Source organism: Coregonus clupeaformis, chromosome 9 (assembly GCF_020615455.1).
Source record: "Coregonus clupeaformis isolate EN_2021a chromosome 9, ASM2061545v1, whole genome shotgun sequence".
Lineage (NCBI taxonomy): Eukaryota > Metazoa > Chordata > Actinopteri > Salmoniformes > Salmonidae > Coregonus > Coregonus clupeaformis.
Genome location: NC_059200.1, coordinates 22,119,944 through 22,138,971, shown reverse-complemented (window position 1 = coordinate 22,138,971; position 19,028 = coordinate 22,119,944). Strand labels below are relative to the sequence as shown.

Here is a 19,028-nt window from a genome sequence, read left to right as displayed (position 1 = left end):
GCATGAGGTAGTCACCTGGAATGCATTTCAATTAACAGGTGTGCCTTGTTAAAAGTTAATTTGTGGAATTTCTTTCCTTCTTAATGCATTTGAGCCTGTCCGTTGTGTTGTGGCAAGGTCGGGTTGGTATACAGAAGATGGCCCTATTAGATAAAAGACCAAGTCCATATTATGGCAAGAACAGCTCAAATAAGCAAAGAGAAACGACAGTCCATCATTACTTTAAGACATGAAGGTCAGTCAATCCGGAAAATTTCAAGAACTTTGAAAGTTTCTTCAAGTGCAGTTTCAAAAAATATCAAGCGCTATGATGAAACTGGCTCTCATGAGGACCGCCACAGGAAAGGAAGACCCAGAGTTACCTCTGGTGCAGAGGATAAGTTCATTAGTTACCAGCCTCAGAAATTGCAGCCCAAATAAATGCTTCACAGAGTTCAAGTAACAGACACATCTCAACATCATCTGTTCAGAGGAGACTGCGTGAATCAGGCCTTCATGGTCGAATTGCTGCAAAGAAACTGCTACTAAAGGACACCAATAAGAAGAAGAGACTTGCTTGGGCCAAGAAACACGAGCAATGGACATTAGACCGGTGGAAATCTGTCCTTTGGTCTGATGAGTCCAAATTTGAGATGTTTGGTTCCAACCGCCGTGTCCTTGTGAAATGCAGAGTAGGTTAACGATGATCTTCGCATGTGTGGTTCCCACCGTGAAGCATGGAGGAGGAGGTGTGATGGTGTGGGGGTGCTTTGCCGGTGACACTGTCAGTGATTTATTTAGAATTCAAGCACACTTAACCAGCATGGCTACCACAGCATTCTGCAGCGATACGCCATCCCATCTGGTTTGTGCTTAGTTGGACTATCATTTGTTTTTCAACAGGAAAATGACCGAACACACCTCCAGGCTGTGTAAGGGCTATATGACCAAGGAGAGTGATGGAGTGCTGCATCAGATGATCTGGCCTCCACAATCACCCGACCTCAACCCAATTGAGATAGTTTGGGATGTGTTGGACCGCAGAGTGAAGGAAAAGCAGCCAACAAGTGCTCAGCATATGTGGGAACTCCTTCAAGACTGTTGGAAAAGCATTCCAGGTGAAGCTGGTTGAGAGAATGCCAAGAGTGTGCAAAGCTGTCAAGGCAAAGGGTGGCTACTTTGAAAAATCTAAAATCTATTTTGATTTGTTTAACACTTTTTTGGTTACTACATGATTCCATATGTGTTATTTCATAGTTTTGATGTCTTCACTATTATTCTACAATTTAGAAAATAGTAAAAATAAAGAAAAACCCTTGAATGAGTAGGTGTGTCCAAACTTTTGACTGGTACTGTATACAGTGCATTCGGAAAGTATTCCCTCATCAATCTACACACAATACCCCATAATGACGGGCGGCAGGTAGCTTAGTGGTTAAGAGCGTTCTAATCCCCGAGCCGACTAGGTGAAAAATCTGTCTGTGCCCTTGAGCAAGGCACTTAACCCTAATTGCTCATGTAAGTCACTCTGGATAAGAGCGTCTGCTAAATGACTAAAAATGTAAAAAATTTAAAAAAAAATGACAAAGCAAAAACAGGTTTTTAGACAGTTTTGCAAAAGTATTAAAAATAAACGGAAATATAACATTTACATAAGTATTCAGACCCTTTACTCAGTACTTTGTTGAAGCACCTTTGGCAGCTATTACAGCCTCTCTTCTTCTTGGGTATGACGCTACAAGCTTGGCACACCTGTATTTGGGGAGTTTTTCCCATTCTCTGCAGATCCTCTCAAGCTCTGTCAGGTTGGATGTGTAATGTCGCTGCACAGCTATTTTCAGGTCTCTCCAGAGATGTTCGATCGGGTTAAAGTCCAGGCTTTGGCTGGGCCACTCAGAGACATTCAGAGACTTGTCCCGAAGCCACTCCTGCGTTGTCTTGGCTGTGTGATTAGGGTCGTTGTCCTGTTGGAAGGTGAACCATCGCCCCAGTCTGAGGTCCTGAGAGCTCTAGAGCAGGCTTTCATCAAGGATCTCTCTGTACTTGCTCCGTTCATCTTTCCCTCGATCCTGACTAGTCTCCAAGTTCCTGCCGCTGAAGAACATCCCCACAGCATGATGCTGCTGCCACCACCATGCTTCACCTTAAGGATGGTGCCAGGTTTCCTCCAGACGTGACGCTTGGCATTCAGGCCAAATAGTTAAATTTTGGTTTCATCAGACCAGAGAATCTTGTTTCTCATGGTCTGAGAGTCTTTAGGTGCCTTTTGGCAAACTCCAAGTGGGCTGTCGTGCCTTTTACTGAGGAGTGTCTTCCGTCTGGCCACTCTACCATAAAGGCCTGATTGGTGGAGTGCTCTGTCAAAATTGACCACAGAGGAACTCTGGATCTCTGTCAGCGTGACCATCGGGTTCTTGTTCACCTCCCTAGACAGGTGTGTGCCTTTCCAAATCATGTCCAATCAATTTAATTTACCACAGGTGGACTCCAATCAAGTTGTAGAAACCTCTTAAGGATGATCAATGGAAACAGGATGCACCTGAGCTCAATTTCGAGTCTCATAGCAAAGGGTATGAATACTTATGTAAATAAGGTATTTCTGTTTTTTATTTGTAATACATTTGCAAAAATTTCTAAAAACCTGTTTTCACTTTGTCAATATGGGGTATTGTGTGTAGATTGAGGAAGAACATTTAATTAATCAATTTTAGAATAAGGCTGTAACGTAACAAAATGTGGAAAAAGTAAAGGTGTCTGAATACTTTTTGAAAGCACTTTGTATATAGTAATAATATCATGTTTGTTAACATTTATGTTAATGTTAGTTTACCCTTAAATGTTTTATTTTACTTGGTGCCTCTTTTGACAGACCCATGTTGTGGTGATGTGGTGTTCTGAAGACACCAGCAGGTGGCGCTAGTGGACTGCTGAAATGACTTTACCCAACAAGTCTGGGGCAGGCCACTCAGTTTCCTTGGGTTGAGATAGAAGAAGACATTTCCACTGTACACATCATCACCATATCTATTAATAAGCTAAATGGATTAGAAAACAAACATCCCTATTCTTCCACGCGCTTCTCCCCAAGCCCACACAAGGTAGTTGAGGAAGGATGTAGCACTGGGTGTCTAAATGTGTTGTTTGTTACGCAGGTGATTTCTGAGGAAGGGGTCAGCTTTAAGGTCAGTTTTATATCTCTGTCTCTTTCTCTCTTTCTCCCTCTCTGTGCTGTGATTATGTGGTGACACTGTCTGTGCTCGGTGACGCTCTAAGTGTTTTTGATTGGCTGTTGAATGATTTGATTGCCCTAGCTTGTCTTGTGATGAGGTAGCAGCTAGCTCTGGTGCAAGTTCTTGTTCTAACTATCAGTCCCAGGCTTTAGGGCCAGATCCCCAGTCAGTCACCTAGCAACCCCTCCTGAGTACCGCCCCCCTTGCAGCTTTGTCTGCCACTGGGTGTGATGTGCTGTTAGGCTGTAGGCTGAGGACTATGCTTTGCACTCTTCACTAGTTAGTGTTGCAGTTTGTTTGCCCCTCTGTTACTGTAAGGTCATTCTTTGCTTAGCTTCTGTCAGCTCAATGAATTTGGCACCTGTAGTTAGTGAGAATATGCTTTCTCTTCGATAGGCTACAATTTGTAAGCAGACAGACCAGAAGTAGTTTCTAGACACTTGTTAACCAACCTGCAGTGATCTAATTGATTCACAATACTAAATTAATTCACATACTAATCTAATCACCTATTACTTCGAGTGCTTCCTCTGTTTGATAAGTCGCTTTTCCCTCTCAATTCTCTTGTCAATCACTTGGAGAGAATCTCAAGATCAGTATAAAATGTTAAACCTAGCCATTCAGTTAATTGGGGGGGGGAGAAGAGTTACTGAGGTTGATGAACTGTTTCTTAGGTAGCTTGATGAATGATAATGAACCTTGTATTTTGACCGAATTCCAATCTGTGTCTGGCTTTGGGATTCTCTGTGTGTTTGTATGTGTCCGTCCGTCCATCTGACTGTGTGTGTCCCCGTGTGTTTGTGTCCGTGTGTGTGTGTGTTTGACAACAGATTGTGGGGAACGGCAGTGAGCAGCAGCTGCAGAAGGAGCTGGAGGATGTTCTGATGGACCCCTCTGTAGCTGAGCAGATTCTGAGCGGTGGGGGTAGTGGTGGTGGCTTGGGAGACCAGGTGGAAGGGGGGCACCATGTGTCCCACCCCACCACAGCAGCACCACCCCAGTCCGAGCCCCAACTGTGCCCTGATTCCCTCAGCGATCCCCTCGGTGACCCCCTCAGCACCCCGCCAAAAGTTGAGATGGTTCTGCCCGTCCAATCCGCACAAGGTGCACAGGAGAGCGAGCTGAATGAACGATCGTACCGTGGTGAGTCAGAGCAAGGATACCAAATTAATCCCTACTCCAGGGGTAGGCAAAGTTTTTGGCTCGAGGGCCACATCGGGGTTTCGAAATTCAACAATTTTTTTTTACGGATTTGTTTGTCAAAATGTATTTGCGGTCCAGAAAAGGGGCTCTTATTGGAAAATATATAGGTCTGTTATCATTTCTACATAGTTTTCTGTCTATTTGTAAATATTCAAGAGTAGCCTGGAGTGTTTTTTTACCCCAAAATAATCACCTCCAGCTGGCTGGATTGAATGGACTCCAGCCCGCGGAGCGTAGTTTGCCCACCCCTGCCCTACACCCTAGGCACCTCTGTAGATATGAGAGGATTGGATAGATGTAAGAACCTCGGTAATAGCTTTATCTTGTCTTCTGATTGGCTGGGTGGAAATATCAAGTCTGTATATCCAATGTCCTAGGGGTAGGGTCTACGGTTAGATTTTGTATTCAGGGTTAATCTGATGTCTCTCTCTCTCTCACTAGACCCTCTCTGTGTGACCTTTGACTTCCACAGGGGATGAGTCATCTTCGGAGTGCAGTCCCTGTTCGCCCATCCCAGACGAGGACAGTGTGGTGTTCAATAAGCTGACCTATCTGGGCTGTGCCTCGGTCAACGCGCCCCGCAGCGAGGTGGAAGCTCTCCGCATGATGACCATCCTCAGAGGGCAGTGCCAGCTACCCCTAGACGTCACCCTGTCTGTGCCCGGCGTCTCAGAGGGCACCGTCAGGTCAGGACTGCTTGCCAAACAAACCAACACCGGAGATTAGTGTGTGTGTGAGAGTGTGTGTGTGTGTGAGGCTCCTAAAATCTAAACAAACAAACATGAGACTGAGACACAATTGTGGTAATGCTGTGATATATAGTCTGTATATAGTCGGTATATAATCTATATATAGTCAGCATATAGTCTGCATATAGTCTACATACAGTGAGGGGAAAAAAGTATTTGATCCCCTGCTGATTTTGTACGTTTGCCCACTGACAAAAAAATTATCAGTCTATAATTTTTATGGGAGGTTTATTTGATCAGTGAGAGACAGAATAACAACAAAAAAATCCAGAAAAACGCATGTCAAAAATTTTATAAATTGATTTTCATTTTAATGAGGGAAATAAGTATTTGACCCCCTCTCAATCAGAAAGATTTCTGGCTCCCAGGTGTCTTTTATAAAGGTAACGAGCTGCGATTAGGAGCACACTCTTAAAGGGAGTGCTCCTAATCTCAGTTTGTTACCTGTATAAAAGACACCTGTCCACAGAAGCAATCACTCAATCAGATTCCAAACTCTCTGCCAAGACCAAAGAGCTCTCCAAGGATGTCAGGGACAAGATTGTAGACCTACACAAGGCTGGAATGGGCTACAAGACCATCGCCAAGCAGCTTGGTGAGAAGGTGACAACAGTTGGTGCGATTATTCGCAAATGGAAGAAACACAAAATAATTGTCAATCTCCCTCGGCCTGGGGCTCCATGCAAGATCTCACCTCATGGAGTTGCAATGATCATGAGAACGGTGAGGAATCAGCCCAGAACTACACGGGAGGATCTTGTCAATGATCTCAAGGCAGCTGGGACCTTAGTCACCAAGAAAACAATTGGTAACACACTACGCCGTGAAGGACTGAAATCCTGCAGCGCCCGCAAGGTCCCCCTGCTCAAGAAAGCACATATACAGGCCCGTCTGAAGTTTGCCAATGAACATCTGAATGATACAGAGGAGAACTGGGTGAAAGTGTTGTGGTCAGATGAGACCAAAATTGAGCTCTTTGGCATCAACTCAACTCGCCGTGTTTGGAGGAGGAGAAATGCTGCCTAAGACCCCAAGAACACTATCCCCACCGTCAAACATGGAGGTGGAAACATTATGCTTTGGGGGTGTTTTTCTGCTAAGGGGACAGGACAACTTCACTGCATCAAAGGGACGATGGACGAGGCCATGTACCGTCAAATCTTGGGTGAGAACCTCCTTCCCTCAGCCAGGGCATTGAAAATGGGTCGTGGATGGGTATTCCAGCATGACAATGACCCAAAACACACGGGCAAGGCAACAAAGGAGTGGCTTAAGAAGAATCACATTAAGGTCCTGGAGTGGCCTAGCCAGTCTCCAGACCTTAATCCCATAGAAAATCTGTGGAGGGAGCTGAAGGTTCGAGTTGCCAAACGTCAGCCTCGAAACCTTAATGACTTGGAGAAGATCTGCAAAGAGGAGTGGGACAAAATCCCTCCTGAGATGTGTGTAAACCTGGTGGCCAACTACAAGAAACTTCTGACCTCTGTGATTGCCAACAAGGGTTTTGCCACCAAGTACTAAGTCATGTTTTGCAGAGGGGTCAAATACATATTTCCTTCATTAAAATGCAAATCAATTTATAACATTTTTGCGTTTTTCTGGATTTTTTTGTTGTTATTCTGTCTCTCACTGTTCAAATAAATCTACCATTAAAATTATAGACTGATCATGTCTTTGTCAGTGGGAAAACGTACAAAATCTGCAGGGGATCAAATACTTTTTTCCCTCACTGTACATGTAGGTTTGGTTAGGTGATTAATTGATTGATTGATTGATTGAAGTACTATGTACATATAGGTGGGGGGTGAAAAGCAGAAAGTCCGGGTAGCCATTTAATGAACTGTTCAGCAGTCTTATGGCTTTGAGGTTGAAGCTGTTCAGGAACCTTTTGGTCCCAGATTTGGCGCTCCGGTACCGCTTGCCATGCGGTTGCAGAGTGAACAGACTGTGACTTGGGTATATAGTCTGCATATAGGCTGCATATAATCTGTATGTAGTCTCTATATAGGCTGTATGTAGTCTGTATGTAGTCTCTATATAGGCTGTATGTAGTCTGTATGTAGTCTCTATATAGGCTGTATATAATCTGAATATAATCTGTATATAGTCTCTATATAGTCTATATTTTACCTTTACCAATTAACTTTGGACCATAACAGCCATAACCTTACCAGACTGTTTTTCTGCAGGTTGCTGGACCCCCAGACAAGCACAGAGATAGCCAGCTACCCCATCTACAAGATACTGTTCTGTGTGCGTGGTCATGACGGCACGCCAGAGAGTGACTGCTTCGCCTTCACAGAGAGCCACTACAACGCAGAGATCTTCCATATACATGTCTTCCGCTGTGAGATCCAAGAGGCGGTGAGGACCTGCACTACACACACACACACACACACACACACACACTCACACTCACACTCACACACACAGAGATTCGGGGATGGTGACAGACTGAGACATCAGCACTTGGACATACACTTTACAAAAGCCCAGTGGCAAGTCATTCACTTCCAGTGACTGAGTTGTTTAGCTCCATGTTGCCTGGGTCTTCCTTCGCCACACTACAGTTCCACACACATTTGACTGCATTGTAAATCTTGAACTGCAGTACCCTTTTTCACTGTACCAGATTCTTCAATCTGACAGCACACTTCTCTCATGCTGCCCACACACAATGCCCAAACTTTCATGTTGAGATGAAATATCTCTTCCTGTGTGAGCTGTTTACCCCTCTCTTCCTCTCTCTACCATCACTACCTCTCTCTCTACCCCTCTACCCCTCTCTCTCTACCCCTCTACCTCTCTCTCTACCTCTCTCTACCCCCTCTACCCCGCTCTCTCTACCCCTCTCTCTCTACCCCTCTACCTCTCTCTCCCTACCCCTCTCTCTACCCCACTACCTCTCTCTCCCTACCTCTCTCTCTACCTCTCTCTACCCCTCTACCTCTCTCTGCCTACCTCTCGCTCTACCTCTCTCTCCCTACCTCTCTCTCTACCTCTCTCTAACCCTCTACCTCTCTCTACCCCTCTACCTCTCTCTCTACCTCTCTCTACCCCTCTACCTCTCTCTCTACCTCTCTCTACCCCTCTACCTCTCTCTCTACCTCTCTCTACCCCACTACCTCTCTCTCCCTACCTCTCTCTCTACCTCTCTCTATCCCTCTCTCTCTACCTACCCTCTCTCTACCCCTCTACCTCTCTCTACCCCTCTACCTCTCTCTACCCCTCTACCTCTCTCTACCCCTCTACCTCTCTCTCTACCTCTCTCTACCCCTCTACCTCTCTCTCTACCTCTCTCTACCCCTCTACCTCTCTCACTACCTCTCTCTACCTCTCTCTGCCTACCTCTCGCTCTACCTCTCTCTACCCCTCTACCTCTCTCTCTCCCTACCTCTCTCACTACCTCTCTCTCTCCCTACCTCTCTCCCTACCTCTCTCTCTACCTCTCTCTCTATCTACCTCTCTCTCTCTCTCTCTCTCTCTCTCTCTACCCTCTCTCTCTCTCTCTCTCTCTCTACCCCTCTACCTCTCTCTCTCTCTCTACCCCTCTACCTCTCTCTCTACCTCTCTCTACCCCACTACCTCTCTCTGCCTACCTCTCTCTAATGCTCTCTCTCTATCTACCTCTCTCTCTCTCTCTCTCTCCCCTCTCTCTCCCTCTACCTCCCTCTCTACCTCTCTCTACCTCTCTCTACCCCTCTCTCTCTACCTCTCTCTCTCTACCTCTCTCTCTCTCTCTCTCTCTCTCTCTCTCTCTCTCTCTCTCTCTCTCTCTCTCTCTCTCTCTCTCTCTCTCTCTCTCTCTCTCTCTCTCTCTCTCTCTCTCTCTCTCTCTCTCTCTCTCTCTCTCTCTCTCTCTCTCTCTCTCTCTCTCTCTCTCTCTCTCTCTCTCTCTCTCTCTCTCTCTCTCTCTCTCTCAATTCAATTTAATTTAATTTAATTTAAGGGCTTTATTGGCAAGGGAAACGTATGTTAACATTGCCAAAGCAAGTGAAGTAGATAGTAAACAAGTGAAATAAACAATAAATATGAACAGTAAACATTACACTCAGAAGTTCCAAAAGAATAAAGACATTATAATGTCATATTATGTGTATATATACAGTGTTGTAACAATGTGCAAATAGTTAAAGGACAAATGGGAAAATAAATAAACATAAATATGGGTTGTATTTACAATGTTGTTTGTTCTTCACTGGTTGCCCTTTTCTTGTGGCAACAGGTCACAAATCTTGCTGCTGTGATGGCACACTGTGGTATTTCACCCAATAGATATGGGAGTTGATCCAAATTGGATTTGTTTTCAAATTCTTTGTGGGTCTGTGTAATCTGAGGGAAATATGTGTCTCTAATGTGAACATACATTTGGCAGGAGGTTAGGAAGTGCAGCTCAGTTTCCACCTCATTTTGTGGGCAGTGTGCACATAGCCTGTCTTCTCTTGAGAGCCAGGTCTGCCTACAGCTGCCCTTCTCAATAGCAAGGCTATGCTCACTGAGTTTGTACATAGTCAAAGCTTTCCTTAAGTTTGAGGTCAGGTATTCTGCTACTGTGTACTCTCTGTTTAGGGCCAAATAGCATTCTAGTTTGCTCTGTTTGTTTGTAAATTCTTTCCAATGTGTCAAGTAATTCTCTTTTTTTTTTTCATGATTTGGTTGGGTCTAATTGTGTTGTTGTCCTGGGGCTCTGTGGGGTCTGTTTGTGTTTGTGAACAGAGCCCCAGGACCAGCTTACTTAGGGGACTCTTCTCCAAGTTCATCTCTCTGTAGGTAATGGCTTTGTTATGGAAGGTTTGGGAATCGCTTCATTTTAAGTGGTTATAGAATTTAACGGCTCTTTTCTGGATTTTGATAATTAGCGGGTATCGACCTAATTCTGCTCTGCATGCATTATTTGGTGTTTTTCGTTGTACACTGAGGATATTTTTTGCAGAATTCTGCATGCAGTCTCAATTTGGTGTTCGTCCCATTTTGTGAATTCTTGGTTGGTGAGCGGACCCCAGACCTCAGAACCATAAAGAGCAATGGGTTCTATAACTGATTCAAGTATTTTTAGCCAGGTCCTAATTGGTATGTCGAATTTTATGTTCCTTTTGATGGCATAGAAGGTCCTTCTTGCCTTGTCTCTCAGATCGTTCACAGCTTTGTGTAAGTTACCTGTGGCGCTGATGTTTAGGCCGAGGTATGTATAGTTTTTTGTGTGCTCTAGGGCAACGGTGTCTAGGTGGAATTTGTATTTGTGGTCCTGGCAATGGACCTTTTTTGGAACACCATTATTTTTGTCTTACTGAGATTTACTGTCAGGGCCCAGGTCTGACAGAATCTGTGCAGAGGATCTAGGTGCTGCTGTAGGCCCTCCTTGGTTGGTGACAAGCACCAGATAATCAGGAAACAGTAGACATTTGACTTCGGATTAATTTGACTTCAGATTCTCTCTCTCGCTCTCTCTCTACCGCTCTCTCTCTACCGCTCTCTCTCTACCGCTCTCTCTCTACCTCTCTCTCTCTCTCGCTCTCTACCTCTCTCTCTACCTCTCTCTCTCTACCTCTCTCTCTCTCTACCTCTCTCAATTCAAATCAATTCAAAGGGCTTAGAATAGACAATAAACAGAAGGGAAACATTAGTAAACATTACACTCACAAAAGTTTTAAAATAATATAGACATTTCAAATGTTATATTATTGGCTATGTACAGTGTTGTAATGATGTGCAAGTAGTTGAAGTATGAAAGGGAAAATGGTAAACAGATAAATGTAGGTTGTATTTACAATGTTGTTTTGTGTTCCAATGGTTGCCCTTTTCTCATGGCAACAGGCCACAAATCTTGCTGCTGTGATTGCACACTGCGGTATTTCGCCTAACAGATATGGGAGTTTATCAATGTTTTATTTGTTTTCAAATTCTTTGTGGGTCTGTGTAATCTGTGGGAAATATGTGTCTCTAAAGTGGTCATACATTTGGCCGGAGGAAGTGCAGCTCAGTTTCCACCTCATTTTGTGGGCAGTGGGCACATAGCCTGTCTTCTCTTGAGAGCCAGGTCTGCCTATGGCAACCTCTCTTAATAGCAAGGCTATGCTCACTGAGTCTGTACATAGGCAAGGATTTTCTTAATTTGGGGTCAGTCACAGTGGTCAGGTATTCTACCACTGTGTACTCTCTGTTTAGGGCCAGATAGCATTCCAATGTATTCTGTTTTTTGGTTGATTCTTTCCAGTGCGTCAAATGGTTACCTTTTTGCTTTCTCATAATTTGGTTGGGTCTAAATGTGTTTCTGGCCTGGGGCTCTGTTCACAAACACAAACAGACCCCACAGAGCCCTCAAACAGCTGACTGAGGGGACTCTTCTCCAGGTTCATGTCTCTGTAGGTGAGGGTTTTGTGGAGGAATGTGTGGGCATCGCTTCCCTTTAGGTGATTATAGAATTTAACAGCTCTTTTCTGGATTTTGATAACTAGCGGGTATAGTCCTAATTATTCTCTGCGTGCATTGTTTGGGCTTTTGCGTTGTACATGAAGTACAGTGCATTCGGAAAGTATTTAGACCCTTTTTCCACATTTTGTTACTTTACAGCCTTATTCTAAAATGGATTAAATAAAAACAAATCCTCATCAATCTACACACAATACCCCATAATGACAAAGCCAAAACAGGTTTTTAGAAATCTTTGCACATTTATTAAAAATGTAAAACAATTCAATTAATTTGCAAAAATGTTTAAAAACCTGTTTTTGCTTTGTCATTATGGGGTATTGTGTGTAGATTGATGAGGATTTGTATTTTTTAAATCAATTTTAGATTAAGGCTGTAACGTAACAAAAAGTGGAAAAAGTCAAGGGGTCTGAATACTTTATGGGTCCTACTAGTGAGACCTCATAACTTTTCAGGCTTCCCAAATGTTTCCAATAAATTCCCATCAAAGTAGAATTTCCATGTAGAATGTTAGCTTGGCATGATTCCAGATGAGGATTGCATTTATGGTCTAGTGCCTTGATGGTCAACACCTGTTTTATTCGGGCACGCACAATATTCACATTGATCTCCTCCTAGAAGTGTGTGTTTGTGTGTGTCCGTGTGACACTGCGATCTTCTATAAGTGTGTATGTTCTGAGTGTCTCTGTGTGTGTGTGTCTCTGGACACTGGTGAGTATGAGCTGAAACCAGACATGTTACGTAGTGTAAGAAGAGAGGCAGAGCTGTGTGGCTCAACCGGTGTAAGGGTCATTAGTTTCTCTACAGGGGAGCGGGAGATAACCCTATAGGGATCACCTAACATGAGACAGAGAATTCAGCTCAGCTGACACTCAGTAAACAGAGCCCTGTCTAGAATGATACTGTATCATGTCTCCCAGTAAACAGAGCCCTGTCTAGAATGATACTGTATCATGTCTCCCAGTAAACAGAGCCCTGTCTAGAATGATACTGTATCATGTCTCCCAATAACTGAAAAGCTCTCAAGGACGCTAATGGTGTGTGTACGTGTATGTCGCTGATCTTCAATCCGTGTGTGTGTGTGTGTGTGTGTGTGTGTGTGTGTGTGTGTGTGTGTGTGTGTGTGTGTGTGTGTGTGAGAACTCCACAGGTCAGCAGGATACTGTACAGCTTCGCCACGGCCTTTAGGCGGTCCGCCAAGAAGACGCTCCTCTCGGGCTTGGCTCCGCTCCTGACGCCAGACAGCCACGTCTTCACCTTCACCGTCAGTCTAGAGATTAAGGAGGATGATGGGAAAGGGACCTTTAGGTATGGTGCATCACAACCATGTTAGAGGAACATGTTATCTATCTTATCAATCTGTACACTAGTGTAATTGTCCCTAGTCTCTAGGTGTGGTATGGTATCTACTGTATGTTATCAATGTGTTAGAGCATGCTATCTACTGTATGTTATCAATGTGTTAGAACATGCTATCTACTGTATATTATCAATGTGTTCGAACATGCTATCTACTGTATGTTATCAATGTGTTAGAACATGCGATCTACTGTATGTTATCAATGTGTTAGTGTTACGCCCTGAAAAAGGGGAGAAATAATCACGAGAGTGATGCAGTTGTTTCCTCACTGAAAACTTTAGTATAAAGAGCTTTTACAAAAATACCACATTTTACAGAACAACAGATCTACAGGAACCAGAGTTTTGTAGGGTACAAAGCTTATTCAAGTCACAACAGCATAAACTGTAATTCACTAAAACATATACAAATGTTTCAATATAACTGTCAAACACAAAGTAGCTTTAGCTCAGTAACCCATAACTACATTTATCAACCATGTCAACAAAGTATTCAAACACATTATACAAATAACCCCAAAATATTATTAACAGCGCACATGCTCATTCACAATTAGCATAAAATGGCAGCTACTCTCAGTACTGAAGCTAATCTTCGCTGCAACCAAGCAGATTTCACTCACACACGCACCTAATAACTCTCTTCAACTTAACTCTAACTTACTCAAGATGTTACTAACACATACCTTAAACTCTCTTGACATGTTAGCAAGTTATTACATTCAAATTAACTCGTTTTATATCAATAACGTACCTGAAAAAGGGGAGAAATAATCACGAGAGTGATGCAGTTGTTTCCTCACTGAAAACTTTAGTATAATGAGGAAAAAAGACCGCGATTTCCCCAGAAAGTTGGGTGGAGACCAGAGCAATCGATCTCAGACTCATAGATTAAGAGCATTTAGTAGATCACAGATTAACACTTTTACCCTTAAATTAGGCACCACAAAATAAAGTAGTCAATATAACGTTTACACATTCCTCTTACAATATTTACCCTTTTACACTTGACGGATTTTAACACATTTATGAATTTTATTAATCTCTATGAACTAGTACTGGATGCATGATCTTTTTAACCTTAGATATTTTAAGATCCTTACATACCATGAACTTACTAATACTTTAGTGTATAACAGGCTATGAATATGTCCTTTAACCTGTCACACTCTCCCCGACAAAATAAATGTTGTCCCAACATTACCAACAGTGTCTTCTTAAACAGTCTATAAGCACTGGACGTAGAAAATCCTCTTCTGTAAGATAGTCCTTGAGCAGAGGTCAAAGTTCACAGTTCAAATAGAACCAAGAAGTTATATTCACAGTCCATATCTGTTGACCAGCTGTATAAACAGTCCATAAGCAGTCTTTTCTCATACTATTGTCAACAGTCCATCAGTTTTAATGATCTATATGCATAGTCTGCTAATTGTCTCGTGAAAGTCTGTGAAATCAGTCAGTAGTCCATGGTCAAACATGTCAACTCTGTCTGTGGCCTCAAGTTTGCTGAAGTCCATACATGTAGGGTGGCTGGAAGGTAATATCCCTGTAGTGATGGCAGCCATGGAACCAGTCCTGGTGCAGGGTAGACAGGGAACAACTGTGGCTGTGGCTGGATACTGTAGCAGGAAGGGATACCAAGCTGATCATAGGTGATACGTCTTGGAGGGTGTCTCTCTCTTTGTGGCAGCTGGTAAGCTGGTTCCTCAGGTTCAGCAGCAGCAGTTAATGAAGGAAAGGCACTTAGTGGACGATCATCAGGCACATTTTCAGCAGGCAAGTTCATCTCCTCAGCAGGCAGTTCTTTAACTGTTGTTTTCTCCTCCAGCTGATTTTCAACAAGAGGCTGTGCTGGTAGCGTATCAGGAACTGGCACCGCAACTGTCTGTTTCACTGGTGGGGGCCTGTTTTCCGACTCTCTCGCTGGTTCAGCATACCTCTCAGGTACTGTAGGAGATGTGGGGACCTGTAGCGGCTCATGATGAAGGTCATATTCATCCCCGCTGTCTTCATCAGAATCTAGAGGCTGTGATCCAGGCTGATGTCTCTTTTTCTTACTTTTGTCATCTTTAGTCATTTCTGGTTGTCTCTCAAAAGGTAAGTGGTCACAGGACATGAGCAGGTTTCTGTGCAGGACCCGGGAGCGTCCCCTACCCTTTTCTGGTCTCAACTCATAAATCGGCAGGTCTGAACCCATTTGTCTCACTACTGTGTGAATTTGATCTTCCCAATAGTTACGGAGTTTGCCTGGTCCTCCTCTTGGTGTCAGGTTTTTAATCAGAACTCGCTCGCCAGGCTGTAGCACTGAACTCCTAACTTTAGTGTCATAGTACTTCTTACTTCTTTCAGCAGCTTTCTGAGCATTTTCATTTGCAATGGCGTATGCTTCTTCCATTCCTCGTTTCCAGTTCTCCACGTAGTCTCGCTGGTTACTGGAACCTGCCTCTGTGCACAATCCAAAGAACATATCAACTGGAAGCCTGGGTGATCTCCCAAACAGAAGATAAAATGGTGAATAGCCAGTCACTTCGAACGGGTGCAGTTATAGGCATAAACCAGTTTGTTTAGAGACTCCTTCCAGTTTGACTTTTGTGTCTCAGTTAGTGTCTTTAGCATTTGCAACAATGTTCTGTTCATTCGTTCCACTTGACCGTTCCCCATCGGGTGGTAGTGTGTTGTTCTGGACCCCGCCATGCCACTGAGTTTCTTTAACTGATGGAACAACTGATTTTCGAATTCTCCCCCTTGGTCATGGTGGATGCGGGAGGGGAACCCAAACTTCAGGGCAAAGTCATTGAAGATGAGATTTGCAGCAGTTTTTCCTGACTTTGATGTGGTGGCGTAGGCTTGAGTGAAACGTGTAAAATGATCAACAATCACGAGGATGTACTCATATCCCCCTTTGCATCTGTCGAGATGGAGGAAATCTATACATACCAGTTCAAATGGCTGTGTTGTCACAATGTTTGTCAGAGGAGCTCTTGTTTCATGGCCTGGCTTTTTCTGCTTGACACAGCTACAAGTTTTAGTCACATAGTGCTCGATGTCAGATTGCATATAAGGCCAGAAGAAGCGGTCACGTACTAGTGATACAGTGCGGTCAGTACCTTGGTGTCCCATGTTATTGTGCAACTCTTCCATCACTTTACCTTTGTACTGCTCTGGTAGAACTAACTGCTTGCGGGCTGTAGTGATTCTGTAAAGAATACCATCACTGTCGATTGTCAATTTGTCCCATTCTCTGAATAGGCATTTTGTCTTTGGACTGAATTCCTTTTGCTCTTTAACTGGCGGTTTGGAACCAGACAGCTTGAAATCGAGCACAGGACGGATGACCGGATCAGACTCTTGTGCCTCTCTTATCCCCTCTTTTGGGATCGAGCTGATTGTTGCTGTAGTTGTCTCACCTTCAGCTGATACTGACATAGATGCAGCTGAAATTGACCAAGGCACACAAGGCTCTTTCTGTACCTCTACTGCTTGTATCGTGGCGGCAATGGTGTCTGGTGGAAGCTCCTCAGAACATTCTCTCATCAGTGACTCTACATCCAGTGGCATCCTCGACAAAGCATCTGCATCACTGTTCTCTCTGCCTGGCCTGTACTTTATTGTAAAGTGGAAATCAGCCAATTCTGCAACCCACCTGGAAGTGGTTGCGTTCAGTTTTGCAGTAGACAGAATGTAGCTGAGCGGGTTGTTATCGCTGTATACAGTGAAGGTCGGAGCATAGTACAAATAATCATGGAACTTATCAGTGATTGCCCATTTTAGAGCTAGAAATTCTAGCTTGCCAGAGTGGTAGTGATAGTTCTTCTCAGCTGCTGTTAAGGTTCGAGAGCCATAAGCAATGACCCTAAGCTTCCCATCTTGCTCTTGATAAAGAACTGCTCCCAAGCCTTGGTGTGACGCATCAGTGTGTACAACAAATGGCTGAGTGAAGTCAGGGAAACCTAAGACTGGTGGGTGAAGCAGACACTCAATCAGCTGTTCAAGTGCCTGTTGATGCTGGTCAGTCCACAGGATTGGCTTGTTTGAGGGCACCACATGACTTACTTTCTTTGTTTTTGCTTTCCGTGGGTGGTCAGGTATTTTCTCTGAATCTGCTTTCAGGAGGTCATACAGACAGCTGGCCCTCCTAGAAAAGTATTTGATGTACTGTCTGTAGTAAGTGAGTAAACCAAGCATTTTTTTTGAGCTGGCCCACAGTCTGTGGTCTGATATCTTTCAATGCTCTTACTGCTTCAAAATCGGCTGGGTCAACTTTGCTGCCGTCTGCAGACACTATTCTGCCCAAATAACGGACCTGGGGTTTAAAGAGATCACACTTACTTGGCTTGAGTTTGATGCCATACTCTCTGAGACGCTGCAAAACCTTTTGCACATCATTCACATGGCTGTCGAAAGTTTTACTGAAAACTAGCGTGTCGTCCAGATAAGGAATGCAGATGTTGTCCCGGAGCCCTTCCAAACATTCCTCCATACAACGCTGAAAAGCTGCAGGAGCGTTCATGAGGCCGAATGGCATACGTATCCACTCATAGAGTCCCCCATGGGGTCACAAATGCTGTCAGTGATCTGCTTTCTTCAGAGATGAACCCTTGGTGATATGCTTTTCCCTGATCTAAAAGGGAGAACCAGGAATTACCACCTAAACTGTCCATGATGTCCTGGACCCGAGGGATGGGCTGGCGGTCGGGATGTGTCTTTCTGTTCAGGTCTCTGTAATCTATACACAACCGGAGGGTCCCGTCCCTTCTTCCTAACGCAAAACGACAGGTGAATAATATGAAGAGTTTGACTTCCTAACCCAACCCTGGGCTATGAGGTCATGAAGGTAACCCTTCATCTCCTGATACAGTGGCCTGGGCACTGACATGTATGTGCGCTTGACTGGTTCAGAGTCCTTTAGAGAAATAGTCATTTTCAATCGTTCAATGCAGCCAATGTCATTGTCTGATCTGGAGAAGGAGTGACACTCTTCTCTAAGCATTTTCCTAACAACCTCTCTCTGTTCTTCGGTTAGGTGACTTAAACCTACTGGTGGATCCCACTGTTCAGTAGCAGTACATGGGGTTTGAACACTGGTGTGATTCACTGTGGCTGGGGTGACAGCTTTTTCAAAGACTTGGGCAGGTAACACAGTCATAATGGTTTGTACTGTACCGATTATGGTGCGTCCTAGCAGGGCAATGTCGTGGTCAGTGGGGTTAGAGACATCAAGCATGACAACTGGAAAAACACCTTTCTTAACTCTGACTAGTGTGTCAAAGAACTCAAGTTCATCTGGCCACTGCGGGTTCAGGTCTGGCTGGAAAAGCATTGTCATGTCATCTTTGAAAGGCCGGGAAGCTACCCGGCACTCAATCTGAATGCTACTGTGTTTTGGTACAGCAACCTTCTCTTTCTTGGTTTTCACTGCGTATTCATCTGTCTGTTCTGCACTAACAGCCTGTATAAAAGCTCTCACCTTATTTCTTTTGAGGCTTGGGAAAGCTTTTTTTACTGTACTGTACCGTTTAGTCTTTTCGGTCATTGTCAGGATGTGCTCAATAACATTGAAACCTATGATGGGATGAGATAGGTGACAGCCTTTCATTACCAGCACTGGGATGATCAGTTCCTTCGTTTGGTCAGTTTCAGAGGCTAGCCGAAAAGTTGTTTCAATCCATCCCAGGTACGGCATTTCAGTCCCATTTGCTGCCGTCAATCTTAGATCATCAGGTGAGTCCAGAATTTCTGAAACATCCCTCAGCCTTGCGTTTGGGAGAGATTCCGCTTTCCATCGTTCATCAATGACCGATACCTGAGAGCCGGTGTCCCATAGGGCTTGGAGGTGGTGGCGATTGAGGTGACACTCAACAAGGCACTGTCTACCGACTAGCGAGGTGACCTTATGGGGGTGGCAACCTTGAGCTAGGGATGGTAAAGAGTGGGTATTTTCTTCTGTACAGGAAAGATTTTCACAGGTAGAGTCAATTTTTAGGTGAGTGCATTTTTCCTTATGTTTAGTCCAATGTTGGTTTTGGAACAGTACAGTGTCTCTTTACATGACGAACATTGTTTTAGGTTCTCAAATGAA

The 19,028-nt window shown here is 44.1% G+C and overlaps 1 protein-coding gene across 3 annotated transcripts in view; it reads left to right on the top strand.

Annotated features, from left to right (window-relative positions):
* Window positions 1-19,028, top strand: part of LOC121573460 (rab GTPase-activating protein 1) — a 145,384-nt gene that overhangs the window by 16,866 nt on the left and 109,490 nt on the right. For 2 of the 3 annotated variants that reach the window (XM_041885470.1, XM_041885468.1), the window contains 5 exons: window positions 3,132-3,161; window positions 4,040-4,352; window positions 4,885-5,098; window positions 7,351-7,525; window positions 12,741-12,898. In XM_041885470.1, the coding sequence (XP_041741404.1) occupies window positions 3,132-3,161; window positions 4,040-4,352; window positions 4,885-5,098; window positions 7,351-7,525; window positions 12,741-12,898 (890 nt within the window). The remainder of the gene's footprint in view (window positions 1-3,131; window positions 3,162-4,039; window positions 4,353-4,884; window positions 5,099-7,350; window positions 7,526-12,740; window positions 12,899-19,028) is intronic. The other variant, XM_041885469.1, reaches the window with a different exon arrangement.